We start from the raw sequence: 27995 nt of genomic DNA, 5'->3' as shown, positions 1-27995 counted from the left end.
ACGTGACCGGTGACCCACACGCACCCCGTATGAATCCAACATGGCCGCTACGTCTGTTTTCCAGAGAGTGAGAACAGGGTCCAAAATCGGAGCTCAGTATGATCAAGAAGGCAACCTCATTCAGGTCAAATAAGTACTTGTATTTTATTTATAACCATGGCGATAAGTGACATTTACTACCATCGCTGTAGAAACAGGCAGCGCTGGGTGGCTGTCAGTCAGTGTAAACAAACCTCTGCTCTGCCTCCATCCCATGACATGAACCCTGAAAAGCATTTTCTGTTCCTGTAAAATTAATGTCTGCTACCTGACTGTGTGTTTTGACGGGTGCCAGTACACCATCCAAACTATTAACCGTAGCTTTGTTTGAAATTACATTGTCAGTCGTAGGCAAGAGACGAGGCACGGATTTCTTAAAGAATCACTGGCGACAAATTCGTAAAGCAGCAACCCAAGAAATAGTAGTAAATTTAAGTCCATAGGCCTAACACAGCATATAAGTTATAACTGTAGATTTGTCATGTCCATATGGAACTGTTTCGAGTATGAATCGCTTAACTGGGTGCAATTCCATTGGATTTATTTATTTTTATTTCATTATTATTATTTTGAGGGGCGCTAGCCCTCCCGATGCCCAGCTTTGTGTGTCTGTGACTACCCCGGAAATGAATTGATTGGCTGAGCACAGAATGTGATGTATGATGATATTAAGAGCCCCATCACTTCACACAAGTGTGATTTTTTTTATTGTGTTTACTTGTGTCCTTCCTATCTATGTTTTGTGTCTATCCTCCGCAGAAATGAGATGCTACAACTCAAAATGGTACTTCACAGCCTTTAAAACGCTACAGTTTATAATGTGGTTTTATTTTCAGGTGGAGACACGGGAGGATGAAGAGCAGAGCATCAAGCTTGCAGAGATCCTGGAACTGCTGCTTGCAGCTGGATACTTCAGGGCTCGAATCAAAGGACTGTCCCCTTTTGACAAGGTAAGAACTAAGTAAAAGCACTGCCTTATTGGTTGAAATCATTAAGTGCCACCATGGGTGACTATAGTCAATGCAAGAGTTGTTAAATGAAATATTCCTGCTGATTTAGGGTCGGGATCCGGAATCGGATCCACCAATGAGGAACCAGAATCTGTTCCTTCACATTTGGAACCGTTTCTGCCTTGAACTGTTTCTTATCACACTGTCAGTGTTTGTATGTGGACTTCACGTCATCGTCTGCTATACTATACAATTTCAATACCAGTGGTTCTCAAACTTTTACATTTCAAGGACCACCATAAGTCTGAGAGTGTACAAAATCTACAAATCGTAATGCTCAAATAATTATACACTCAGAGTTAAGGTCTGTAGCCGGGAGCCACAGGCCCAAAATTGGACAGGACCTGTGATGTCATGCCGTACTTTTTATTTGTGTTTTCTCTATTCACTTGGTCATTAAGGTCCACAGAATGAGAGGCCTGCTCTGCCGAAAACATCGCGAATCATGCTTTAAGTAGCATGTGACAATTGTGACATGTCAAACTGTCCTGGTGTGTCAAACAAATGCTTGCATTTGTTTTGCACTACTGTGGCTCCCCGGCAACTGTAAACTGTGAGTTACAGACCTCTAAGGGTCCATTTGGAACCTCCTATAGACCTATACATATAGGAACCGTTAAAGGGCCACTTCACCCTTTTTGCAACCAGATCTTATTTTAATGATGTTTGGGAGACAAGAAACACTTTCCTGGGTTTTTATGTGACAGTGGGTAATATGTTTTTAGATATTTTAGTATTTCAAGGTGTCCATGGGCTCCATGATGTATGTCATGGACAGTGGACTCACTTACTTCCTGGACTATATGTTGTCTCAGTAAAGCCAAATTTCAATACCCAATATCTCGGCCACTCGCTCACTCACACTCGCTCACTCCAGCATGGCAAATGACGGTGAAATTGGTGACCTGCCAAATATGTGACCATCTTGTTCACACAACTATTACATGGAAGTCTTTAAATACATGGCCTAAATACAGTTAGGTTGAACTCTGCTAATGAACAAACTGCAACAATTGACATTAGGACACATTTACATTATGTGATTGTCTACACGGTTGTCACATATTTCAGCAGGTCACCAATTCCACCATTACACCACCTTGCTGGAGTGACTGAGTGCGAGTGAGCGAGTAGCCGAGATTCTGGGTATTGGAATTTGGCTTAAGACAGCCCTCCCCAATCCACAAGGAGGAGCAGTGCACCAAAGCATTATGGGAATTGTAGTCCAGGAAGGAAGTGAGCCCAGTCAGTGTCAATGAAATCATGAAGCCCATGGACACCTTGAAATACTGAAATATCAAAAAAGTTAAAATACAAATTACCCACATAAAAACCACAGGAAAGTGTTTCTTGTCTCCCAAACATAATTAAAATAAGATCTGGTTGGAAAAGGAGTGAAGTGGCCCTTTAAGGAATCAGACCAATAAAGGGGACGTGTCCTGTGGCACTGAGTGAGAGAATAAGGAACTGGAATCGTTAAAATCCTAAACAAGGATCCCAAACCCTATGCTGAATCCTACCTTAACTCGGCTTGCGGCATTTGTGTGTTTGCCACAGGTGGTTGGCGGGATGACCTGGTGTATCACGACATGTAACTTTGATGTTGACGTGGACCTGCTGTTCCAGGAAAACTCAACCATTGGACAAAAAATGTAGGCCTGTACTGTGGTTCTTCAGTGACCTCTGGTTACGAATATGCATCAAGAAATTGCAATTTGTCATGTTTAACATGAGATTTCCTTGTTTTGTTTTTTGAACAACACCAAACTATCACCTTGTATCTACTATTGTACTAGTAGGGATGTGTAAAATTGTCCAAAATGAAGTATAATTCAATATTTGACTCAATCAGATCTCCCTCAGAGATAGAGGGCTCTATTTTCATCCATGCTAAACCCCACTACTCTGCCTTTTTTTTTTACTATTGTAATAGTTCAAGCAGCTATCTACATCGACAGACATGTTGTGAGCTTGTAAAATGGCTATTTTAACTAGTCAAAAATGTTTTTCAAAATAGTAAAAAAGTCAAAGTAGTCTATTCAGTCCTCTCAACGATGGTGCTATACACACCCCTAGGGAGGGTTCATCTTTTTTCTTTTATCACTTGGGGAAGGTCATTGATTTTCTTCCCTTCTGTCAGTTGGAGGGACGAGGCATTTTATACCAGGGTACATACATTTTCTCCAGAGGTACATTTTCAAAAAATCTGTCCCCAAAAAATAAAATGAACTAGAAAAAGTGCCCTACTGGGCACAGGTCTCCACCAGGATGAGCAGATGTGAAGAATTCCAGGCAAAGGTTTTTCCTTGGCCTCTAGGGAGTTGGCATACAAAGTTATCCACAGATCCGTGCAGTTAGAGGTAAAAACACTTTTCGGCCAGTTATAGCGCCACCTTGAGGCTGAGTTGAAATTGTTCATGTGGCATTTCGTCCTCTGCCTAGTGGGAATGTGGGTGCACAATTTCACAGAAATCACGCGATGTGTTCATGATTTGCAGCATTTTGTTTGAAACTGAGCACTCCTGTGAAGCCAATCTTAACCAATCAGGATGGAGTCTGAGAAATCTGAAAGACTGGTTTCGTTGAATGGCTCTAGAGAGACTGTGTACCAATTTGCGTGATGTTTGGACAAAATCTGTAGGTGTACTGTGCAAAAACTTGTTTTGCACAAAGCGGCCTCCTGGTGGCGCTATAACAGGCCGTTCTGGAAATCTGAAAGACTGGTTTCGTTGAATGGCTCTAGAGAGACTGTGTACCAATTTGCGTGATGTTTGGACAAAATCTGTAGGTGTACTGTGCAAAAACTTGTTTTGCACAAAGCGGCCTCCTGGTGGCGCTATAACAGGCCGTTCTGGAAATCTGAAAGACTGGTTTCGTTGAATGGCTCTAGAGAGACTGTGTACCAATTTGCGTGATGTTTGGACAAAATCTGTAGGTGTAATGTGCAAAAACTTGTTTTGCACAAAGCGGCCTCCTGGAGCGGCCTCCTGGTGGCGCTATAACAGGCCGTTCTGGAAATCTGAAAGACCGGTTTCGTTGAATGGCTCTAGAGAGACTGTGTACGAATTTGCGTGATGTTTGGACAAAATCTGTAGGTGTACTGTGCAAAAACTTGTTTTGCACAAAGCGGCCTCTTGGTGGCGCTATAACAGGCCGTTCTGGAAAGTTTGGGGCAGAGGTTCATCGTTGGCATCCAGGGAGTGTGTGTGCAAAATTTGGCATCGACCGGGTTAACGGTGGCCGAGATTAGCTGCTCACGGACACACGGACGGACGGACACACACACGGACACACGGACGGAGTGCAAAACATACTCTCCCCCTAGGCCTTCGGCCTGGTGGAGACAATAAAAAATGTAAATACAGTGTGTGTTTTTTAATAATCAATTTTGATCCTATTTACGATTAATCGATCCCATCCTTATCTACTACTCATTGTTTTCATCCCTGGCATTGAAATGCATGCTGGGTTAGATTTTTGATTGCTGTATTTTCGTGTCATCGCAGAGCCCTCACTGAGAGAATCGTTTCGGTTCTCCCAAAGATGAAGTGTCCTCACCGTCTGGAGCCTCATCAGATCCAAGGACTGGATTTTATCCACATATTCCCAGTCATTCAGGTCTGTATTTTTGATTATAAATGATGGAAAACTTAATAATATATAATTATTGGGACATTTAGTGAAATTCATCTAAACCACTTCTGATCTCTCACATTTAATTAATTGTTGTTGTTGTTTATTGCCAGTGGCTCGTGAAGAGGGCCATAGAAACCAGAGAGGAGATGGGGGATTATGTGAGAGCATACTCCATATCTCAGTTCCAGAAGACACACAGCTTCCCAGAGGTACTGTTACACACTGTTTCCAAAACACTGGGTCGGGGCCCCACATTTTTATGGTTTCATGGTTTTATGGTTTTTATGGTTTCTATTTTTATTAAATTTTAATTATTATTTCAATACATAAATTACCAAAAAAGCTCAAATTAAATCGTCCGAAACTGTAGTTGATAAACATGCAAGTATATGGTTAGAGCAGAGATGCTATTTGATTGACGCACAAAACAGCAGTTCTCTAATCTTTGAACACATTTCATGAAACCCTCTTCTTCTAGGATGAGGATTTTCTTCAGAGGAAAGTCAAGGCTGTGAAAGCTGTTCTGGATGTATCGGTGAGTTAAAGTACACTTGCATTATTACACAAGGCAAGCACAATGTGTGCAGGTAGCAAATATTGTTGAGCTGCGTTGCCTGTCTCATTTTATTTTGAAGGTTTCAGTGCCCCTTTTTGGGGTATATCGCCAAACAGTGACCTGCATAAATATATATATGAAGGTCATATATATATATATATATATGTATATATGTTAATTATGCCATTGATTTCGGTTGTTCTATCCCATTTACAGGAAGTGTACAAGCCCCAGAGGAAGTACAAGAGACAGGTGGATGCAGGGGCACTGGTGGACGAGGAGTCCAGAGTCCACTCTACGTTACTGGAATATGGAAGGTGAGACTGGACTTATTCTTATTCTAGTTCTGCTTCTCTGTGCGTCTGTCATTACTTGCGTAAGCAGAGTGCGCAAGTACTGCGATCGGCTGGGTATGTACTGTATGTCAGTGTCCTCTCTTGTTTAAGACCGTAGCCCAATCAGGGACCAGCATCATTTGGTTATGTCACCATCAACAACCAATAAGGGACCACCATTCTCGCCTCGGTGACGTAACCAAGGTACGTTTCAAGATTGGTATAGAGCTTCGCAGTCCCTCCCCCTTTCAGAACAACGAGTGGCCCAGGAAATGAATCGCAATGCATTTTGACCATAGGCATTTCTTAAATTATTAATTTAAAGACCTTTTAAGCAGCGTATGAAGCCAACTCTTGTCGTGACAAATCATGACAACACACACAATATTTTGGACCAAACAAAGAATTAGATTTAGTTGTTTTTCTTCTTTGTAATTATTTGTTTGGTCCAAAATATTGTGTATTGTCCTTTTGGTTTTTCTATTTTAACCCTGATGACCTTGGTTAAACATTTCGCCAAAGGACCAATGTCATGATCACCCCTCCTCTCTATTCTCACTCTTCTGTCTCTCTCTTGTCTAAATAAAAAAATCACACACATTGGAATGATTAGGCACCATTCAAAAAACTGCTAAGATCTTTCTCAAACAGTTGCATGTTTTCATAGTCTAACATCCCTGTGTGTGAGATCATTCTTCTCATGTTCTATTTAACCATCCCTCTGACATATCATTCTCTCATCCTCACTCTCCACCTCTTTGTAATAGAATGTCAGATTACCTGCTGTAAGTATAAGAGCTGCTGATGTTTTTCCACTCACGTGTATGTGTTTGTGGTTGAACATGCTGGTTGGAGAATGCAAGCCGCTCACATGCTGACCGTATGCATGACATTTACACTGTATAACCTATCAGTGGTTCTCAAACATTTTCATGTCAAAACCCCCAAATTGATATGTATTTGGCCACAGATCTCTATTTAAAAGGATTTTAGAAAACACCCCTTCTATAAGCTCATGATGTGAGGTTCTTTTTTAATTGCTGAAAAATAAATGGGGGCTTTTGCTGGGGACCCCCTGGAACCCCCTCAGGGATACCTGGGGGTCCCCAGAGTGGACCCCCACTTTGAGAACCAGTTACCTAATTGGGCAATGCTGCTTTGATGCTGCCGTGTCACTTAATGAGGTTACTCGGATGAACCCAGGATGAACATTGTAGTAAACAGGAAATGTCTGTCTTGTGTTTGGTAATTACTTTATGTGATGAAGGTCTGTTGTGGCATGTTCATTTTGGATTTTGGACGGGTTGAACCTAATGCTTGATAGTTCCCTTATAACTTCTCATTACTGATTTACTTTCTCTCTACAGACGCTATGGATTCAGCAAGCAGTCAAAACAAGACAAAGTAGGTATCTTCTAACCTGCATACGGGTATAAAGTCCTTCCCGCAGCTGACCCAAGGCTCTTTGCTACACGTCATACCCCTCTCTCCCGCCTTTTCTGTCTTTCTACTCTATCAAATAAAATATATAAAAATGCCCCAAAATGAACTTAAAGGGACATTTCACAGCTGAAAGAAATAGTATTTGTAGTAGACAACAGTAGCACAATTAAAAAATTGCACTCTATGGCCAGATAAATAATGTAGTCTGTGTGATTGACTAGGGTTTGACTGGATTGCTGGATTACTATAATGCTTTGGTGCTCTCACCCCACCTTGTGGAGAGGGGGAGGGCTGTCTTACTGAGACAACAAATATCTAAAAACACATATTAACCACATAAAAACCCCAGGAAAGTGTTTCTTGTCTCCCAAACATCATTAAAACTGGAAAAGTCGCAATTTCCATTGTGTGGTTGCCGCAATCGCCTACATAGGCCCCTCCCACTAATTTTACTAGCCAATTACAATGCCAAGTCACCCCTGTGATCATGTGTAAGTAATTCGGAGGGGATTTATCCCCCAAATAAATCATGTTTTTGCAACAAATGGTTAAATGTTTTGCATTTGCGGCGCCCCCTATGTCTGAAAATGGAATTGCTTTTGGCTCTGGGTTGATTAAACCACCTGTGACATGTGATTCAAATTTGGGATGGATTGGACATTCCGTTCGTGATTTGTGTAATTTTTTGTAAAATGGGCCCCTCCCACTAATTTCGGACGATGATTACGACTACGATACGGACTACCAAGATTCTGCCTGTGGTTTTGTGAGATTTGGACAAAATCTGTAGGAGGAGGAGCAAAAACTGTGTTTTTAAGAAAATTCTAATTTGGAGGAAATTCTTTCCTGACGGAAATGGGCGCGGCCTATATGGGGAGATGACCCAAGGAATCCATGGACAAATGAATTTTGACTTACGGTTCAAGAGTTATAGGGAAAAACACAAAGTGGGCTGTTATAGCGCCACCATGAGGCCGACTGATGTAAATGTAAATCCTTTTCAATTAATTTTCATAATTATTATGAACCTCCCCCTCAAGTCTTGTAAATATGGCGCTCCAAGGGAGAAAATACTTGAATTGGAGCCTTAATTAATCTTCCCATTATAACTCTATGGAGAACTAATTAATTAATATCAATTAAACTATACAACATATCTCTTAGCAAAATACAAACACAAGATTCCCGATGAAGTCGGTCGATTTGACATGGCTCAAGTGATACCAAAACTGTGGGACAAGTAGCGTGCCAAAGTATCACTCATTTACAATAACAATAGTCTGGTTCCCCTGTTAGGGCAACCACACTAATAAGATCTGGTTGCAAAAGGGGTGAAGTGGCCCTTTAAAATTATATGAGGAGAGTAGGTTGAACATTTGGCTCCATTTTATTACAGACCTATGTTAATCATTCATCATAGTGTAATTCAAATATCCCACAAACATAAAACCCCTATGACTTTGCCACTATAGGGTCTTAAACCCTAAATCAGAATAGACATGCTATCCCAATGAGACACACACACACACACACACACACCCATATAGGTACCGGTGTGTGTATATAGCATCTGTGTATGTGTTTCATTTGATTTAAGCTTTTCTTTCTCCAGCTGCTCTAGTATTTACATACCATACATCTTTCTTCTTCCTGTTCTCCCCCCCTCAGACGGACGAGCGGAAGGCGTCATTGGCTGCAGGGTCCCAGGCCCCGCCCCCGGGGATGACAGAGCTGTCGGAAGAGGAGGACCTGCAGGCGGCAGAGGAGGTAAGGTCACACTACAGCAGTGGTCGATTAGTTAGTTTGTAATGTTTTATATACTTGCATACGTTTTTGTATTTGGAACAGGGACTCAACAACTACCAAAGTAGATCAGTGGTTTTCAACCATTTTCATATCAAGGCCCATTATTTATTCTGCATTTGAGCCACGGACCACCGTCATTTGATGACATTTAGCCTCTCAGACCCAAAATATTTTGTTATCATTAGATAAGAATTTGTCCACACTTCCATGCTGTATTGATGTGGTACCATCCATAGGAGAGATAACAGGTGTTGTTCAAAATAACAATTCTTCTACATGCTCTAATTGTGTAGACTTCTTGTAAATTAAGTAATCCACATGTTTAACAATACGGGTCCATTTGTTTTCATTTTACACTGTCAAGGATCTATTAGTGTCCATTTGGTTAACTTTAAGTTTAACTGGGGACCACCTGGAACCCCCTCAAGGACCACTGGTTGAAAACCACTGCTGTTCCACAAACCCATATGAAACCCATTCATTCAGATTCAGCAGACACTGTAGTTTGTTGAGTTTTAGTTCAAATTGTGTCTCTGACGTTAGTTGTCGCTCCTCCCTCAGTTACGCATCAAAACTCTGATGACCAACATGTCTGCCATGGCAACTGAAGAGGTAGGCTGGATCTTTTATTTCCTGCTGGACATTTCCTTTTAGCGATTGAGGGTTATCCCTGAATGCTATATAGAGTCTGGAACTACACCTGAATGATATAGATCTATAGATATAGATAGATATATCTCTTGATAATTTTCTTTTAAATAGATTAAATTGAACAGTAACAGTAGTAAACTATCATGATAATAATAGTTTACTATATTGGCTTGGCATCTACTATATTATTGTGTTTTTGTTCATTTATTTTTTTGTAAACAAGGGAATAATAAATGACTCCAAGTAGATGAACTGTAAACTATTGGGTCCATACAGGTTGTCACTCCCAGTTGGTTTCTGATACTATTAATGCACGTAACACACCTTTCCGTTCCACTGGCACACCAACACCATTTAAACGGAACCTGCCAGAAACAGTCTATTGACCTTCCAGAAAACAAACTCTTTTCCTAAATAAAATTACATAGAAAATAAAGACAATAAATTCCCTCCTTCCAGGGTAGGCTGACGGCCAGTGCAGTGGGTCAGATAGTGGGACTGCAGTCTGAAGAGATCAAACAGATGGCCTCGGAGTACGCTGAGAAGGTTGGCTTCAAACATACTTAACAATAACACCAGTAGATACTAGCTCGCACATGGCACTCAACGTGTCACAGTGTGGCATGTTGTGAGCTTGTAAATCTGGTATTGTAAGTGAGCTTGTAAATCTTGCAATTGTTAAGTGTAAACTAAGTACATCTCCCGTTTACTCCTCAAGAGTAGACCGCCAAATGTGGTTAAAATGTGCTTGTGTAGTTGTTTACTTTTTTGCAGTGATGTAAAGTAACTAAGTACATTTACTTAAGTAACAGTAATTAGTTGTACTTCGTTGTGAGCTTATTTCACAACTTTAGTTACTACTAGTTACTTTGTAGATTTTGATTATTATTACGAAACATACATTAACCACATCAGCTCTATATGCATTTTGGGCATTTGGAAATGGCAGATCTACATGCTCACAATGCGTTGCGACGCATGTTTTAAAACATTTGAGCACTTTTTTCACTACTGCCTGTCTTCCTGTCTTCCAGCAGTCTGAGCTGTCATCAGAGGATCGTCCAGAGAGGTACGGTCCTCTCCAGCAACACCGCCGCACCGTGGCCTCGCTCAACAAACAGATCCAACAGAAAACCACACAGCTTCAGGAGGTCAGGGCTACACTCCACTTGAAGCACTTAAATGCAGAACGTGTTTAATGCGCAAAATAAGATAACTGTGTATTCTACCGCAGTATTACAGTACCATTTTGTTTTTCTGTGTTTTTAGCTACAAGCCAAGCATGAGGAGGTGAAGACTGGATGTGAGGAGGCCAAGATGAGGCTGACAGAGGTAAGACTTGGTTCTGGATCCAGCTCCGAAGAATCACTCAAATGGGCTATATGCAGTATGCACACGCACACCATTTTGGAAAGAACTTTGGCCTCTTCCCCAAGTGAGGGGCGCTAATATATTCAAGTCTAACTCATGTTGATTAGGTGATGTAATGGTGATGTAAAACAAACGGTGACAAAACAAACATTAAATTCTCTTTTGGCATTTAATGTTTGTTGGGGACAAGATGTTGTAAATTTTCCCTTCATTGTCAATGGCGTTTTTAAAACAAACATTGAACTGAAAACAAACATTAAACCTGTATATAGGAGGGGCCCTCAAAAATATAGATGCCTCACTGGCCGCTGCAGTTCATTGGAGCGACGTGTCTCCATTGAAGACAGGAAGTCAAGTGGAAGTGCTATAGGGTAGCGCTGCATCGCTGCCCAAGTGACGTCACTCATGCGACTCCTCCATGTCTCTCACTGTCACTCAACTGACTACTGGCCAATCACAGCAGGTCTTTTCCGGGACTTCCATTACTTCCACTCATGCTGCCGCTATGCTTCGCAAGGAATCTTGGTGAAATTGCACCTTCAATTTTGACACTTGCCCCAGAGCCGGAAGAGGCGTCTACCTTTATATGCCTATGCTCTTCCGTACTTCCTTCCTTCCTACTTCCTAATGAAGGCTCTGTTCCATTCTGGTCAAACAGAGTCGGTGTTAATGATACTAATAAGGGTTCTGTTCCATTCTGATCTCTGATTGGGGTTGAAATGTTTGATCTTTTGTTTCTCTCTACAGGCCACAGAACAAACAGAGAGGCTGGAAAAAGAGCTGAGGTCTCTGGAAGAGGTAGAGGGACAGGTTGACAGTAGGTAAGAAGACAGTGCTAGTGCCTTTCTGCCAAAAACATTACTATGGTAAAGACACACCGACACTGGAGCACCCATCTTCCCAGCGGCCAAGAGTTTGGCCTCTGCTAGTCATCATGGCTGTGACAATGGACACAGAGTTCACTGAGCCACAGCAATGAATTACCTGGAGTTAATGATTGACTATCATGACGCTGATGATGATGATGTATGTTGTTAACTACAGTATGTTGGAGAAGCTCAAAGCTCTGGTCGCTATGAATGAGAACCTGAAACATCAAGAGCAGCAATTCCGTACCCACTGTAGAGTGAGTATCTTTTATCACACACTGTAGACTAGTATCTATACTTTTATTATGCATGGAGAATTGCCCGTATTAATTTGTGATATTACTACGGTACACACTTTAGACTTAGAGTATGGTTGTATTACTCTGTTGCTCTGTTATTTACCCATCATTGTCTCCACCAGGCATGGGGAGCTTGAGGCATGCTTGAGGCAGCTTTTCACCATTTTTATCTATAACTGCACCGATCTGCGTAAGACCGATTGGCCGTTTTGAACAAAAAGCCTCTAATCATGAATGCAGCATGCAATTTATGTGCAATCTTTAACACACTTTCCTACTAGGCTGAGGAATATATCCGACCCTTTTCACATTGGCCTGTTATAGTGCCACCAACAGGTGGATTTTTGCAAAACACATTTTTGGAACAAAATGCCTCAAATCATCCAATTGCCATCAAAGGCGTAAGAAGAGGCCCAGGCCGTAGCGTAACGGTCTGGGCACCGGACTGGTAATCCAGTCGCAGTGTGCCGCGGGTTCGACTCCCGGACCCGACACGGCCTTTACTGCATGTCATCCCCCCATCTCTCTCCCGTTTACTGTCAGCCTACTGTCTGTCCCTTCAAAAAAAATCAATAAAAGGCGTAAGCCGCAAAAAAATATCTTAAAAAAAAAAAAAAGGCGTAAGAAGAAATGGCACCCTTTTCACATTGGTCTGTTATAGCGCCACAACCTGGCCTGGTGGAGACCTGTGCCCCGAGGGGCACTTTTTCTAGTTTCCTCTAAAACTATGGGACTCCAAATGGATCCTCATTGGCTCCTTGTGTACATGATAAAATGTGGTTATTATTTTTACACCCTCTTAATTCGAGTTTGTGTGTACTGGGCAGCATACTTGTGTTACTCTCGCCATCAGTTCCAGCTCTTTGTATCCATGTTTAGACCCCATGCTGTCTGTACCTTATTCATTATGATAATCATAATTAACAAAATCACACCCATGTGAAGTGTGGGCGCTCTAATCACCATACGTACATCATCATCAAGAATGGTGGTCCCTTATTGGCCAAGGGTTCCCACCGACATACATTTGCCGATTTGCTCAGACACATATGACATAAATTCTCCATTCATTGTCAATGGCATTTTTTATGTTCGTTCAGACAACACATTAGTTCTACATCCATTGTCAAACAAAAATTAAAGCTGTATATAGGAGGGGCTAGAGCCCTTCAACAATATAGTGTTAAGAATATATGGCATTTGTCCAGAACTGCGAGAGTAGCAACCTGTGAGCTGGGGCAGTGGTGGAAAGTAAACTAAGTACATTGACTTAAGTACTGTACTTCCAATACTTCCAATAGTTCCAATACTTTAAATTGTACTCCACTACATCTTAAAGGTAATTATTGTACTTTTACACCACTACAATTATTTTAAAACTTTAGTTAGCTATTTTCAAAATATTGTTATACATCTGAAAACTTGAAATGGGACATTCTGCATAGTGAGTTTTGATGCCAATACTTTTGTACTTTTACTCAAGTACATTCCAGTCGTTTACATCGCCATATTGATAAAACAGTTGAGTACTTTTTCCACCACTGGGTTGGGGCCACCGTGACTGGTCTAACTGGTGTGTTTAACGTGCCCAGGAGGAGATGTCTCGCCTGCAGCAAAACATAACAGACCTTAAGACAGCTTCAGGAGATGACACTGAGGAAGAGAAGGTTCCTATCTCACCAACACACTACTTTAAGTGCATCAAAATAATATTGAATCTGGGTCTGATATTTTTTTAATATATATATTTTGACCCCTCTTTCCTCTGTCTTCTCTTAGGAGAGGATCCAGCTGATCGATAAACAGTACAATACGGACAGAGAAAAGCTACAGAAGATACGACTGCTCATGGTCAATATATAGCAGATGTATAGCGGTTTCAATGGGATGGGAAGGTATTGGGAACCCTCAACTCTAACACTGTGTTGTCTTCTCTGTCAGGCTCGGAGGAATCGCGAGATCGCCATCCTACAGAGGAAGATCGACGAGGTTCCCAGCCGGGCTGAGCTTACCCAGTATCAGAAGAGGTTCATTGAGCTGTACGGACAAGGTGGGTCTCTCTGCCCTTACTCTGCCCCCAACAACGGTCTCTCTGCCCCTACTCTGCCCCCAACAACGGTCTCTCTGCCCCCAACAACGGTCTCTCTGCCCCTACTTTGCCCCTACTCTTCCCCCAACAACGGTCTCTCTGCCCCTAGTTTGCCCCTACTCTTCCCCCAACAACGGTCTCTCTGCCCCCAACAACGGTCTCTCTGCCCCTACTTTGCCCCTACTCTTCCCCCAACAACGGTCTCTCTGCCCCTACTTTGCCCCTACTCTTCCCCCAACAACGGTCTCTCTGCCCCTACTTTGCCCCCAACAACGGTCTCTCTGCCCCTACTCTGCCCCCAACAACGGTCTCTCTGCCCCTACTTTGCCCCCAACAACGGTCTCTCTGCCCCTACTCTGCCCCCAACAACGGTCTCTCTGCCCTTACTCTGCCCCCAACAACGGCTTTCAGGGAGGGATACATAAAGCAGACAAAATGGTAAACTATTATCGGGATCGACCGATTATTGGCAATGGCCGATTATCGGAACTGATGGGGGCAAAAAACGATTTTGGCTGATATTTTGGGGCGATACTTTGGCCGATATTGGCAGATTTTAGTTTGGTGTATGTGCTCCTCTCTGAAACTGGTGCTGTTGAATGGGAGTAGTCCACTGGCATGATGATAATATACTGTTATTGGTGCCAGGGTGGGACAACTGTGCTTTACAAACTGGTCAGGTGCTATTGAATTGAACAGACCAGCTTGATTAGTTAGTTTGTTATTATTTATTTTAATTCTTTTTACAGGGAAAATAAAGCTTTGGGGAACTGTTTTGTCATATTTTATTTATAAGTGGGAGCTAATAACGTTGAATTTGATAGAACAAAACATTTGAGGGTATATTATTTTGTTCATTATTTTAAAGATTTCAGTTACTTTTTTTGTTTTAATTATGTTAAATAGGAGCTCCCTGCTCTTATACGTCCGTCCGTCCGTCCGTCCGTCCGTCCCCTGTACTGTAAATTTTTACAATTAAAGAAATAATATTTAAAATGCATTAATATTGGGGTTTTTTTAGATCGGCTATCGGTCTCTTTGATCACTACTAATCGGTATCGTCCATGAAAAACCCATATCGGTCGATCCCTAAACTGTTACATGTCCAAAACGGGCAACAACGTAAAAAAGCTCTGTTAATGCTGTGGTTTGTTTTTGTCACCTGTGTCTCAGTTTCAGCAACACATAAAGAGACCAAGCAGTTCTTCACTTTGTACAACACGTTGGATGACAAGAAAGTGTATCTGGAGAAAGAGGTAGGTCATTATGGCAATAACCACTTAATCTCACTTAAGTAAACATCTATTGAAAGTGCGCCCTGGGTTGTTACTAGCTCAGGAGATGGAGGTACTGTAAAGGTAGGGAGGTACTGTAAAGCTAGGTCTTCGAACCGGAAAGTTCCCGGCTTGATCGTCCTCAGGCTGCATGTCTAAGTGTCCTCGACAAAGACACTGAACCGCTAACCGCTCCTGATGAGCAGGTGTGTGTGAGTGTAGTACTCATTGTAAATCTACCATTTACCATGTATTTATTGGGACAGAAGTTCAGAACCAAAAGTTGCCCTTTAATTAGATAGGACAAATATTTTATACCTGATCTGCACACTCATGTTAATTTAATCTGACTTTGTTCCTGTAGGTGAATTTGCTGAATTCTATCCATGACAACTTCCAACAGTGAGTATGTTTTTTTATTTGCCTGGTCTTTGTACGTGCACCTACCTAGCAGCCTCATTTGACTTTGTACTATAATTTAGTGTCCTTTTACAAATTTGAAGCACAGAGGAAGAGCACTGCCTTGCCTTGAACTATGGTAGAGAGGTCCTTATGGGAAAATGCTTATCCATATAGTATTCAGTGTTTTTACATTGACAATATTGCCTCCGCAGCAGAATCCGGTTTTGCGTTACATGAAGAATACATTGTAAATGGTGCTCGGGTGGCACAGGGGTAAAAAACAGATTACCACTGTCAAGGGTCTTGAATCCACTATTCTATACGAACACAATTGGCTGTGTTCGGAGGAGGGAAAGGACACAATCGTGAGACTGCATCCATTTGTCACATGTAGGAACTAGGAACGTGTCTAGTAATTGAGGTAGTTTGTGCGTACTTTTGAATGAATAAACAACATGTTGACGTGATTCAGCTACATACAGTATTTCTGACAAGCATTACATTGGAGAGCTGCAAGGCATTGTGGTCTATGTAAATCTACCCAGTGATATGGTTACTTGGTTAGCACTAGTCTCTCGAGACAGACTCGGAAAAGAGGGCACTGTTCTTCCTTTTATTTTTTGACGATGGGTTCTCAGATTGGGTTGGCACAGACAAATGAAGGCTTTTACATTTTTCAATGGGTGGAGTGCTTTGGTTTCCTCTTGACAGTGTAACAATGGAGCCATAAGGGTAAATCTTTCCAAATAACATACTGTAATACCACGCTTCCCAAAGGGGGTCCCCAGCTAAATAAGCCTTTTTATCTTTTGTAGATTTTGAGTTATACCGGTACATCCTTTTATCACTACCTGCCTGGATTACTGTAATGCACTTTATATTGGGGCTAGCCAGGGCTGCATTCACAGACTGCAATTAGTGCAAAATGCTTCAGCACGCCTTCTGACAAGCACAAGAAGGCGTGACCACATTTCTCCCGTTTTAGCTTTACTGCACTGTATGTTTCAGGATTAAGTTTAAGATTTTGTTTTTAAATCTCTTCATGGGCTAGCACCTCCGTATATTTCGGATCTGTTCAAATTGTACGTCCCCGAAAGGGCATTGAGATCGGCAGACAAGCTGCTGCTGGAGGTCCCGAATTCCAAGCTGATACTTGGGGGTCCCAGAGATAGAAACGCCATTAAATGGGGGTCCATACCCTAATGCATGTACAACTGTGGGTGCTTGAAAGGAATGGTTGAGAATCACGGCTAGAACCGTAATAAAAATCTTCTCTTATGGCATATATTCGATTTAGAGGTCCTTGACATGAAAAAGTTTGAGAACCACTGCTGTAAAACTCTAAACACATGAACTGTTTCCAGAGCCATGGCATCTGCAGGAGCCAGGGAGCAGTTCCTCAGGCAGATGGAACAGATTGTGGAAGGCATCAAACAGAGCCGCATTAAGGTTCCTATCACATTCACTCTTTACAGGTTACCTGTTGGTCTAACTCTAATCCATGGTGCTTTCATATAAATTAATTAAACTAGAATTATGCGGGCCTGCGGCCCGCTCATCCTAGCGCCATTCGGAAGAAGGCAATAGCGGGAGGTCGATGGGAGTGCTGTACTGTACCCCTTTGTACTGTACTGCACTCCTTAGTATTGCACTGTACTGTTGTTCTCTGTACTGTACTTCTTTGTTCTGTACTGTATTTTACTATACTTATTTGTACTGTACTGTACTGTTATTGTTGTTGTTGTTCTTCTTCTTATAATGATTATTATTGTAAATGAGTGAGTTTACAGAGAAGCTTATTGTTATTATTATTATTATTATTATTAGTATTGTTATTGTGATTATTACATGGATTATTGTTGTGATGTGAGCTTGTTTGTAAATGAGTGAGTTTACAGGTGACCATGTATGATATGACATGGGTACACCTTTTAGCTCACATGTTTTCACTTGTATATATAGATTGTGAGAAAGGGATAAAGAACTACACACATCAAATGCTGCAATTTATCAATCAACGGCACTGCCAAAATTGCCAAATCTAAAAAAAATATATTTTATTATTGACATTTTTACCAACAAATAAATAGGCTAGTTACAGTAGCTAAGCTGCCCACTTAAGCACCCTGACCACGCCCAGCACAACACCCCTGGCTAGTTACAGTAGCTGCCCACTTAAAGATGGAGTGCCACAATTTTTGAATTTTTCCAGTTTTTCATGTGTCTATGAGGTGACAGTACTTAATTAGACAGACTGGAGTTGTTTTTATGTGCAATTGTGTAGTGACTTTGTATTTAGGGTTCTGCCTGGTTCTGCCTGGAGGCTTAACCCTTGACAGTCAAACGGGCCAATGAAGTAAACAGTAATATAGTGACACCACACTATCAGCCCCTCCCCTAACCCCTCCCCCTTTATCTTACAACTACAGCTGTGGGTGCGGCTTCAGTTCAGGTGGATCACCACCCATCACCACCCACCAGGCAAACCAGGCATACTTAAGGAACTGGTGGGCGTGTCCACATAAAAGCATGATTTTAACAAAAACTGTACACTTTTTGGAAAAAGTTCTTCCCCCTTATATTGTAATAATACCTGATGATCATGTTTTAGGGTGGAAAAAAATGGTGGCACTCCATCTTTAAGCACCTTGACCACTGCAACAATGACATTAGCACCCCTCCCCACCCCAAGGATGGCCTATAGGTGAGGAATGTTGTTTTTCCAGTTCTAGATGGGAGATCATTAAGATGCTGCTGCATCCTGTATTAAGATGCATCCTTACTTCCTTCCTTTCAAGCAAGGGAATTTAATTTAATGCCTGGAAATGTACCATTGTTTTGTCTGTAACTATAGAGTTTTTTCCACTTTTGATCTAAGGGGGCAAAGAGGTTGATTTAGGGGGGCAAACACCCCTTTACCCCCTCGTGGCGCCGGGCCTGCAATTCCAAAAGTAGTGTGAATATTTCTACAGCCTAATTACTAAAGGATAAACTATCAGTCTTCTCCGAAATCTGTCAATCTTTGTCAACTCAGCACGTGTAGTGGGGTGTGGTAGAGGACATCTCCCTGAACACGTGGGTATGTCCCAATAGTTGCCTCGCGGAGGCCTCTTTTGTCCAGTGTCCACTTTATAAAGTCCATGCACTCTAGTGAATAGCATTTATCTATTTAGATAACTTTTTTATGTTATTTAATTACTTATTTTTACACAGAAACATAATGTGTCTTTACAATAACTGTAATGTAATAATAATACTAATAATGTAATGTAATAATTATTTAATTAACGAATTAAATTACCTTATTTTATTCTGAAGGCAACCGGATGATTAAAATTTGCTAGCTCTCAAACAGGAAGTTCTAAATTTGCTCATTAGACGGAGCCAAATCGCAGGCAGTGCCTCAGCCCAGATTCAAGAGGATCGGTACAGGATTCTATAGGTCACCAATTTTGGTGTGACACACACGGCTTCCACATTTAGCTTCATTCTGGGTGAAAGTGTCATTAAAAAAAGAAAAAAATCGCTCGAAATTCTTATTCACAATGACATTGAGTTGAGGTGTTTGTGTTTTTAGGGTAATTGTTGCATAAGCGCTATTTCGAGTCCCGTGACCGGGCCATCTCCCTCCCCTCCCTCTCCCCTGTGTGTGAAGCAGCTAGCATGGAAGCTGTACGGATTATGGAACCTTTCCCTCCGATTGCACACAACCATGACGTTATCCACGCGTCCATCCGATAGCTTTTAATGTAAATGTCCCATCCACTGAGCAAAAGCGATATAAGCGCCTTCTTCATTCATTCGATTCATTTGGGTGTGAGCTTTCTTTCTGACGGAGCTGCTGCTCGAGTCGCTGTGTGTGTGTGTGTGTGTGCGCCAATTCCTCTCCTTCCGCGTTTCTGTTCTCCTGCGGACTTGGAGAGGGAGATCAGATGACACAGAGTGTCTGAGAGCTAGTAGCCAATTCGAAGACGGGATAGTAGTTGCCAGGTTCGCAAATTGTAAGCAAGTCGTAGTTTGTTGGCATTTGAATGGCCACGACATTAAGGGGTAAGAAACCATCCCGGTCGCGTGGTTCATGTAACGCGTGTGTCACTGTGAAGGACTGGCCCCATTAAGTGAACGCAGTTGCCGTAAGTAGCCAGGTTCGCAAATTGTAGTGTGTTGGCATTTGAATGGCCACGACATTAAGGGGTAAGAAACCATCCCGGTCGCGTGGTTCATGTAACGCTTGTGTCACTGTGAAGGACTGGCCCCATTAAGTGAACGCAGTTGGCCAACATGACGATTTTGACGTAGGCTGTTGAGCTTGCGCAATAATGTGTTATTTCATATAAATGGGTACTGTACTGTAAATATGACAGTTGTATGAATGCAAAGTAGTGGTTGATGTCTGGACAGGCATGCTGTTGGTTTTTTGCATGGTGAGATGTGTGCAAACGGTGTGGTTTGGTAGGAGAAGACGGACAAAGGATGTGGTGTTGCGCTGTCTATTAGTGTGGCAGGATTGCTCAATTCATTTTATATAAATATTTTTTAAGCAAAGTCTCATTATTAACAAAACAAAACAGTACAGAAGTACAGTAAAAAAGCTATTGTAAAGCGTCCCGGGGGGCTTATTTCCATTGTGATCCATATATGCCTATGCCTGCCTGTATTTAAATGTACCCACTATTGCTATGTAGAAATAGCTTATTTGTGTTGGTTGTGGTTCTTAGATGGAGAAGAAAAAGCAGGAGAATAAGATGAGGAGAGACCAGCTGAATGACGACTACCTGGAGCTGCTGGATAAACAAAGACTCTACTTCAAAACGGTCAAGGACTTCAAAGAGGTGAGAGAACCTGGACGTAGAGCAGCTGTTCCCTAACCTGACTCTGCCAGATGGGGGCGGTATTGGGTAACCATGTTCCCTAACACAGCATCCATCTGAGATCGCTCAGGGGATTGAGCTAACACCGAACAGCTCCGATTCGAACCAATCAGCGTGAGCTAAGGGCGGGATATGTGCGAAACCGGATGTGACGCTATATAGACACGTCAATATGATTGGTTGTGTTTGCACGCCCACACGGTGATAGACAGACGGTCCCATCCAATCATCTACCAAGTATCTTGAAAAAAAGGAACAGCGCTGTCATCGAATTTGCTCCCGAGATCCCAGATCCCAATAAGCTGTGAAACAAATTTGTGTAGCAAGCTTCTTGGATCTGGCAGCGTCAGGTTAGCTGTTCCCAACATAACCTGGGAAATCTCGAAAAGCGTTTGCGGCCCACCCATATGACCACTTAACAGATGGGTGGGCCCGATTGGGAATCGCAGCTGTAGAACCCTATGTTTCAAGGGTACAAGGTGTTCTATGCCAAAAGCCATTCTATAAGTGTGCAACTCGTTACGCCACTACGTATAAATCTGGCTTTATTGTCACATGCACTGTAGCAACGCTGCAGTTATAGGTCAGGCTGCATCAACCGAGTGGATGAAATAAAAACAATTCAGTGACTATTCAAAACTCTGAATTAAGTGCATGTGAGTGTAAATCTGCTATTTTTCCATATACAGTAGGTAGGCTGCAGTAGGCTATTGCCATCACCTGGGTGGGTGAGTCGTAATACTAATCACCATAGTCCGTGCTTTGTATAAAAACTCCTGTCGGACGGGCGTAGGTTGATTGAGTTGGATAGTTTCTCCCTCTAACATTTCCTCGTATTTCTATTTATTTTGTCTTTTTTGCTACTGAAATAATCGATCATTTATATGGAGAAATACCGTCATTTTACATGCATTTCAAATGGTGAGAAGGAAAGCGTGCCATAACCTCTCTTAGTAACTGTTGCTAACGTGCCTATTGGACAAGGACGGGTTGGGGGGGACTTGGCGAAGGGCTAATTTTGTTGGAATCCCTGACTGGCAACAATCTTTTTTCATTCACTCTCTCGTCAACAGGAGTGCCGGAAGAATGAGATGTTGCTCTCCAAGCTCCGGACTAAAGGTGCCTCGTAGCCCAGAGACTACTGGTTCTTAGAAATAGTATGCACTCTATACTGTATATTGGACTTAACTCTGTTTCATTAAGTGTAATTGAACCATGTGTTCTCTGTGAGCTCCAGTTAAGGAGAGATTGTTTTCCATTGGTTTATTGTGTCCATGTAATGTGCTTTTTGTGTCAACGTTACTCATTTCATCTCAACATGGGTTGGGATTTGGTGCAGAGCATTTCTAAATGGCAGACACAAACCCCAGAGAATGTCTTATGGGATTTTATTTTTTACTTACTCATGTGCCATTCACATGTGTGCCATAACCTGTTGTCTTGTCACCAGCTAGAAATAATTTACTTTACATTTTCAATATGGTGAGATTGTGTGCCGTAAACAGCCTTGGCAAGTGCCAAACCCTGCATGGGGCCTATAGGAACTAGGAACCTACTGAATATCTGGAATCCATCTACTTCAGTGGTTTTCAACCAATGGTCCGTGGACCACCAGTGGTCCTTGAAATGATTGGATGGAATCATGGATGGAAAGTTGGTAACCAAATGGAGATCCAACCAAATATTAGATCTTTAACTCTTGAGAGTGAGTAAAAAATAACTCTTAAGAGAGAATTCTTGTTAAAAAAAAAAAGTCTGCATCAGTTAATTTACACAATCATCATCTACACAATTTCAGAATGTAGAAGAATTGTTATTTTGATCGTTTGCCTGTTATCTCTCCTAATGGAACCAACATCAATGCAGCATGGAATTGTGGACAAAATGTTATTCAAATAAGTCAACGAAGTTTTGATTCTGAGAGGCTAAATGTCATCACATGGTGGTCCGTGGCTCAAATGCAGAATAAATAATGGGCCTTGATATGAAAATGGTTGAAAACCACTGATCTACTTTGGTGGTACTTTGTTGAGTCCCTGTTCCAAATACAAAAACGTATGCAAGTATATCAAACATTACAAACTAACTAATCGACTAATGTTGGCTTTTTTAAAGTAATTCCGATACATTCAGCACCTCAATGCAAACAATATAACCTTTCATATGAAGTGTCAATTTGAATGTCTTGCATTTTACCCTGTCACTGTTTATGACTCAACGAATAAAAAAGAATCCCTAAGAACGAGTTTAATGTCTTACTGTCTAGTAACTTTTTTGTGAGGTTATTGATGGATGGATGGCTAGGTAGATAGACCGACCTTTATTGATCCCATGATGTAAATTGCACGTTACAGTCACGATTACAAGTTGACGATTAATTTTCACACAAATAATAGCGATTAATTTAATTGTATTTTGGCATCGAACACTGGAACATATTAATAGAATTAGACATTTTGTTTGGCTTTTAGGCTTCGTAAAATCTGAAATTGCACAGGGCAGATATGACGAGTGACTTCAATGTACAAAGAAATGACTGACAAATGTAATTTAGTGGAAATAGTTGATCTACAAGCTTATTGATCAACTATTTCTGCTGTTTTTGGAAAATGGAAACAATTGCCGGTTTTGTAAGAATAATTGCGATTATTTCAAATAATTGCAATTAGACGATTATGTAATAATTGTGACAGGCACAAGTACAGCCGATAATATCAAGTTGTGCCATGAGGCTTCATTGTTGCATTATAAAAGTTAATGTCATAGTTTAACTTTTTACTGTGCCATCATATATAGTTGTCATAGAGCTGCTATGAAAAACCTTTTTGTTTTGCATATTACAGTTGGCACACGTGTAAAGTTGTAATTCACTGCAGAATTATTTGTTTTGAACTGAACATTTTTAAAATAGGTAGGCTAAAAGCTTAAAGCACTTGCACTATGTAATATGTATTTTCGCTTACAATCTTTAAGGTTAAACATTTATATTTTAAGGAGGATGATTACTGATTATATACACATTAAAGCACTTAATAAATTAAAAAAGTTTACATCATGCATCTGACTGAAAAAGACATGCAGTGACAGAAAATAATAGTTATGTTGAGATGCTACGTTAGTAAACATTAGTAGGTGAATGATAATCGAATTGTGAGACCAGTTAAGATGCACATCTCTTGTGGGAGGCATGTGCTGTGATGGCCACACATCTTTTGAGTGCACTCACCTCCGCCACACTTCCATTTCTCCACATCATCCTCTTCTACATCAAATGATATATGAGAAGTGTCACACATTCCGAAGACGGCTCGCTATCAGTCTTTGGTTGTCACCGGTCACGTACAGTAACACGTTTGTGAATGTAAGAAGTGTCACACATTGTGAAGACGGCTCGCTATCAGTCTTTGGTTGTCACCGGTCACGTACAGTAACACGTTTGTGAATGTAAGAAGTGTCACACATTGTGAAGACGGCTCGCTATCAGTCTTTGGTTGTCACCGGTCACGTACAGTAACACGTTTGTGAAAGAATTCAACATTCTGTGTAATGCACACTTGCACAGTATATCTCCCAACCTTTCTGCCTGCTGTGCAATCTCCATGATTAGGATACTGAACATAGGGTGTGCCTGTCCGTTCTGTTAGACTAGAGCAATGATTGGCCGATACACTTATACAGTCCTAGAGTTTACCAGATAAACAAAAGGGGGAATGTACAGACATAATCTCAAAATAATGATGGCCAGAATGGAGGCCGAGAGGAAATGAAGATAAAAATTCAAATAATGATATAAAGGGAGAGACGGCAGACCAATGAGTTTGTGTTTAACAGAACATCAGAGAACACCATGTTACAGTTTGCTGTAGTGAATGCTGCCCTGTTTGGCCTTGTGCTTTCACTGACTACCTGTGTTTGTGAGCTGACCCCTGCACCAGTGACGCAACCCAGTGTGACTGCGCTGACCGAGGACCATGGGAGTCTCCTTCGCGGCCTGTGGATGCAGCACATGAGGGACAGGCTGAGAGGCATTGGTGAGAAATGCACTGATATTGCTTTATTACTTTAGTTTATATATACTGTACATGAGCTTTCCACACAGTGGGGATGTCCCGATACACTTTTTTCGCTTCCGATCCGATCCCGATAGCTCAATTTCTGTGTTAGCCGATACCGAATACCGATATCAGTGTTGTGATCTCATGTTGTGTTTATAGCTATCTAGCTATATATCTGGTGTTGTGTTTATAGCTATCTAGCTATATATCTTATGTTGTGTTTATAGCTATCTAGCTATATATCTGGTGTTGTGTTTATAGCAGACTCCTCACTCAAATCTGCACTTGCAGTTTGGGCAACTCCAAAGCAAACTCCACATGTCCCAACATTTTATTTACCTGCCATAGTGTCAACCCCTTACCCGTGTCGGATCGCTGGTTAGACTGGCATATTCACCGATACTGATATGACAAATAAGGGCCGATCCAATACTTTTCCAGATACCGATACAGTATCGGGACATCTCTAGTATTTATTCAAAACTGGTTTATTTATTTTTATTTTTATACACACTATCCAGGCCAGTCACCTTGGGAGATTTTAAAGCCACACTAAATCTCTTGGACACAGTGACCTGCGTTGAGTTATTATCAGTGTAACTAACTAGCTGATGCTGTGCTTGAGAACAAAATGTATTGAGTGTAACAACATTTATTTTTCACCGCAAATTAAGAAGTTAAGAGTGTGTGCATTTGGTATCCAAAGGCAATACTTTGTTCTCCCCGCACTCTATTATTTATTTATGTGATTATCTATCTTTTTGTTTATTGACTAGACTTTATGCTTATTGACTAGACTTTATGCTTATTCTGCTTATTCAAATGTCACACTCTGGATAAGAGCTCTCCTATTTCCTAAATGACTAAATGTAAATTCTGGCCTGTACTTGTTCTAAAGGAAGGCAAAATGTTCTTATCGCCCTCTGGTGGTGGGGACTAAAGCTCATTGTGAAAGTTCTCCAGCAGAGGTTTCATGACTGTGTAATGTCTGTGTGGTGTTTTTGTTTATACTGTAGTCATGTTTTCCCTAGGGGGACACAGAATAAAGTGGCATTAAGTTCTCTGTCCACTGATAGATTCACAATGAACTTGCATCAAATTGAACAGAACTGATTAACTGAAATAAATTGTATTCCCCTACCTGGCCTCTGCAGCAACACCTCATCCAGTCAGAGTATACTCCAAAGAGAAGCTTCTGTATTGCCGCGTTGGGATTGGTTTCCATATTCAGATTGTACAGGACGGCTCTGTGGGAGGAGTCCACACACCAACTGAAGACAGTGAGTTATTGTATAACAACTGCACTTGACAATGGACATACAGTACAGTATTTATTAAATCAAAGGTGTCAACACAAATAAATGAATCCTCCATCCTCCATTACTAGGTGTGATGAAGGTGTTTGCCATGCAGCAGGGTGTGGTGGGCATCAAAGGTGTCAAGAGCGGCTTATACCTGTGTATGGACGAGGAAGGAATCACACGCGGAGTGGTAAGTCATCTTTTTACTCTACAAGTACTTCATTGATTGGGGTTACTCAGATGTCTGTATTCGGCCCCCTCCTTTTTTCCCTGGCCTCGGCTACAAGCTCACAACGCACCAGGTAGCAACGTGTTTTTGTGATCTTGTAGATTGCCCGATTTCACAGAATATTTGCTTATTGTGACATGCCCAGAATATGGACGTTAGAGAGAGTGTGTGTGTGTGTGTGTGTGTGTGTGTGTGTGTGTGTGTGTGTGTGTGTGTGTGTGTGTGTGTGTGTGTGTGTGTGTGTGTGTGTGTGTGTGTGTGTGAGTGACTGAGTCGCTTCCAGTCATCCCGGTTCTCCATACATCGGGCCAGTTCATTGGTAGCCTACTTTGTGCTCCTGCGTCATAGTACATCCACGTATCATAACGTATGTTAGTGTCGGACGACCTTGATCAATGCCCGTGTGTTGGTTCCCAACTTCCCACACTACCAATTTGCTGGCTGGCAGTTCTGGATGTGTTTGTCAGTACGTGTCCTGCTAGTCTCATTCTCCTGGCTGCTATTTTCTGGCACACCCTTGGTATTTCCTCATACGGGATCTTGTTGGTAACATGTACACTCTTGACTCTTGCTGATGTTAAGTAGGCCTATTGCACACAACATTCTGGTGTAGCACCCGTCTAGGTCCAGCATTCACTGCCACCATACAAGAACAAACTCTACCGTTGAATAGAAGAAGCCGAGTTTGATTTGATGGCGGGAGGTTTCATGCTTCATAAATAAAATGAGAACATAATAATCAGCTATGATAATTATTCAATCCACTTCAAGCCTGCTTGAACAACGTCAATGAATACTATGTTCTGTTCTCCCGCCCATTAGGAGCAGTTCTCTGATGCCTGTCTCTTCAAGGAGAACCTGGAGGCGAACCATTACACCACCTTCTCCTCCCTGTCCCACCCCGGCTTCTACCTCGCTCTGTCCAGCAAAGGGGAGCTGAAGAGGGGCAACGTTGTGTCACGTAACCAGGCCTGCACGCACTTCCTGCCCCGTGACGATGAACTGTGTTAGTACTCAATGTACTCAATGGTTTTACTTAAGTAAAAGTATCAGTACTGCAATATAGAAATACTCCACTACAAGTAAAAGTCTGGAATTCAAAATTTGTAGATCGGCTATTTTCAAATGGCGGAAATATATATAGTGCTGAAGTGCTTAATGTAGCCTATGTTTTGTAATAATCTAAAAGTAACTAAAGTTTTCAAATAATTGTAAAAGTACAATATTTGGATCCGAAATGTAGTGGAGTAGAAGTACAAGTAGAAGTATTGGAAATGGCAAATACTCAAGTAAAGTACAAATACCTCAAAAAGTACACTACTTAAGTAAATGTACTTAGTTACTTTCCACCACTGGACTGGGTTTACTTGCCACTCACTCATACAAATTCAAGCAGCAGAATGTTGGCGCGCCATGTTCTGTGCAGTACAACAGCAGTACAATAATACTGGATCTTAATTACATGAAAAGGACAAGATAAATCACATAAAAATATAAGGAACTCTAGCAGCAAAAAAACATGCGTTGGGGCATGTGTTAAATCTACAAAGACTTTCGAAAACGTAAGCATTAATAAGATAAACAAGTTCATCTCTCTAACTGCATGCAAGAGATTTAGCCAAAGAACCTCACCAATCCATTGTGGATCCTTAACACATACTAGTCAGACTGCAACAGTCACGCAGGTTATAATGTATGGGTCTTGTTTTACACTTGGAACATGATGGCTCCATTTTATATCTTTTAAATGTTATTCCTG

At 41.5% G+C, this 27995-nt stretch overlaps 2 protein-coding genes across 3 annotated transcripts; both read left to right on the top strand.

Annotated features, from left to right (window-relative positions):
- The first annotated feature begins 34 nt into the window (after window positions 1–34).
- Window positions 35–22279, top strand: ccdc93 (CCC complex scaffolding subunit CCDC93). Of its 2 annotated transcripts, XM_083776359.1 has the most exons (24): window positions 35–124; window positions 876–989; window positions 2607–2701; window positions 4556–4667; window positions 4796–4894; window positions 5164–5220; window positions 5458–5558; window positions 6344–6361; window positions 6944–6980; window positions 8688–8786; window positions 9387–9437; window positions 9936–10022; window positions 10511–10627; window positions 10746–10808; window positions 11595–11668; window positions 11892–11973; window positions 13608–13682; window positions 13795–13866; window positions 13957–14065; window positions 15278–15360; window positions 15743–15780; window positions 17145–17229; window positions 20499–20612; window positions 21725–22279. In XM_083776359.1, exons 1-24 carry the CDS (start codon window positions 41–43, stop codon window positions 21779–21781), a joined length of 1923 nt encoding a protein of 640 aa, XP_083632485.1. In that variant the 5' UTR covers window positions 35–40; the 3' UTR covers window positions 21782–22279. The 2 variants fall into 2 exon arrangements, with proteins under 2 accessions (XP_083632485.1, XP_083632486.1); XM_083776360.1 differs by lacking the exon at window positions 6344–6361.
- A 2027-nt stretch (window positions 22280–24306) lies between these two features.
- LOC310866600 (fibroblast growth factor 4A-like) lies at window positions 24307–27395 on the top strand. The gene is made up of 4 exons (XM_083776261.1): window positions 24307–24682; window positions 25861–25986; window positions 26094–26197; window positions 27059–27395. Exons 1-4 carry the CDS (start codon window positions 24499–24501, stop codon window positions 27245–27247), a joined length of 603 nt encoding a protein of 200 aa, XP_083632387.1. The 5' UTR covers window positions 24307–24498; the 3' UTR covers window positions 27248–27395.
- The last annotated feature ends 600 nt before the right edge of the window (window positions 27396–27995 follow it).

Source organism: Protomyctophum parallelum, assembly GCF_964188405.1.
Source record: "Protomyctophum parallelum genome assembly, chromosome: 11".
Lineage (NCBI taxonomy): Eukaryota > Metazoa > Chordata > Actinopteri > Myctophiformes > Myctophidae > Protomyctophum > Protomyctophum parallelum.
This window is presented reverse-complemented; position numbering and strand designations above follow the sequence as displayed.

What these genes read in the sequence shown, in the direction of transcription:
- ccdc93 (XM_083776359.1), top strand. Translation starts at nt 41, where the DNA reads ATGGCCGCTACGTCTGTTTTCCAGAGAGTGAGAACAGGGTCCAAAATC. An exon ending in GACTGTCCCCTTTTGACAAG is followed by an intron (nt 990 to 2,606) that starts GTAAGAACTAAG and finishes TGTTTGCCACAG; the next exon opens with GTGGTTGGCGGGATGACCTG. An exon ending in GAGGGACAGGTTGACAGTAG is followed by an intron (nt 11,669 to 11,891) that starts GTAAGAAGACAG and finishes TGTTAACTACAG; the next exon opens with TATGTTGGAGAAGCTCAAAG.
- LOC310866600 (XM_083776261.1), top strand. Translation starts at nt 24,499, where the DNA reads ATGTTACAGTTTGCTGTAGTGAATGCTGCCCTGTTTGGCCTTGTGCTT. An exon ending in GGACAGGCTGAGAGGCATTG is followed by an intron (nt 24,683 to 25,860) that starts GTGAGAAATGCA and finishes TGGCCTCTGCAG; the next exon opens with CAACACCTCATCCAGTCAGA. An exon ending in AAGGAATCACACGCGGAGTG is followed by an intron (nt 26,198 to 27,058) that starts GTAAGTCATCTT and finishes CCCGCCCATTAG; the next exon opens with GAGCAGTTCTCTGATGCCTG.